We start from the raw sequence: 1,255 nt of genomic DNA, 5'->3' as shown, positions 1-1,255 counted from the left end.
GCACACACACATATATGTATATGTATATAAGCAATACGGTTTACATATGGAGTGGCATGGACAAGGTCTCACCTGTATGACGTTGACGGAGGAGTTCTTGTCATCTGGTCCCACCCACTGGTCGATCAGGATGCCCTGGTTGAGCTCGCCCCGAAGGCGGCCGATCAGGGTCTCCACCGAGAAGCCAGGAGCCGTCCAGTTGAGGGAGGTGACCGGCCAGCCCCCGAGCGAGGCCAGCACCTTCTCCAGGGGCGCGTCGCCTATCTCCTCAATCTGACCTGACCAGACCATGCTTTACTAGATGGGGTTTATATGCAGGAAGAGAGATTAAGTACAAAAGCTCGTGGATTTTCTAAGTGGGCTAAGAAGCAACTACTGTATTTTTTTATTATCGCAAGCTTTGCACATAGACAGAAACTTATAAAATGGAATATAGAGAGTAATATCTAGGTCTTTGTGCCTATATCCATCTTTGCATCTGCCATTCAAATACAATATGTATCTGACCATACAGATAGACAGATATACATGGAAAAACATATAGTTCATCTCACTTCCACATTACACATCAGAATCAATATGAAGGCAGGGAGCAGACAGAGAGATCTTACTTGTATTCATGCAGGCGGCGTAGAAGATCTTAGCCTTCGCCGTGGCTGATCCCTCGTTCGGCGATACGTCCTCCTCGAGCAGCCCTGTCGACAATGATTAATCCAATAAAAAGGAGCTAAACATAATCACAGTCTACTGGGGATGTTATTAACATCCGAGGACATGTGGCGGACCCAGTGCTGTGCGTCACAGTTAATGCGTCTTTGTCCAACAGGAGGTGCGTATCCCTTAACATCTTGAGTTATGATGGCTCGGTATTAATCTCAAGACGTCATGGGAGATAAAGCGTAAGAGGGAGGCTAATAAATTGCCAGTCTTGATATATCTCAAGAATGATGAAGTGGGGAGGGGAAAGAGGAAATGCGAAGAGAGAAAAAAAACATCAACACAGCGATAAGACTTACAGGAGAAACACCTTACCTCTCAAGATATTTTGGAGTTGGTCGGCCATCACTTCGAAGGTGTTGATGGAGGCTCGGTCCTCGGGGATCACGTGTTTCTTGTTCCACATCCCGCACGCGAACTGAAAGAAGTCTGTGCAGGGGTTCGCCGTCTGGTCCATGGCCGAGAGCAGCGAGGCGGCTGAGGAGAAGGAAGTCGGTTTCAATAAGGAAAGAGCACAGTGACCGCACAGAAAAACTGG

The 1,255-nt window shown here is 47.5% G+C and overlaps 1 protein-coding gene across 1 annotated transcript in view; it reads right to left on the bottom strand.

Annotated features, from left to right (window-relative positions):
• LOC119589361 (neprilysin-1-like) overlaps positions 1-1,255 on the bottom strand; it is a 9,049-nt gene that overhangs the window by 1,911 nt on the left and 5,883 nt on the right. The window contains exons 2-4 of the mRNA XM_037937978.1: positions 1,033-1,194; positions 612-695; positions 45-278 (exon numbers count right to left, since the gene is read on the bottom strand). Of these exons, the coding sequence (XP_037793906.1) occupies positions 45-278; positions 612-695; positions 1,033-1,194 (480 nt within the window). The remainder of the gene's footprint in view (positions 1-44; positions 279-611; positions 696-1,032; positions 1,195-1,255) is intronic.

Source organism: Penaeus monodon, chromosome 25 (assembly GCF_015228065.2).
Source record: "Penaeus monodon isolate SGIC_2016 chromosome 25, NSTDA_Pmon_1, whole genome shotgun sequence".
NCBI lineage: Eukaryota > Metazoa > Arthropoda > Malacostraca > Decapoda > Penaeidae > Penaeus > Penaeus monodon.
This window is presented reverse-complemented; position numbering and strand designations above follow the sequence as displayed.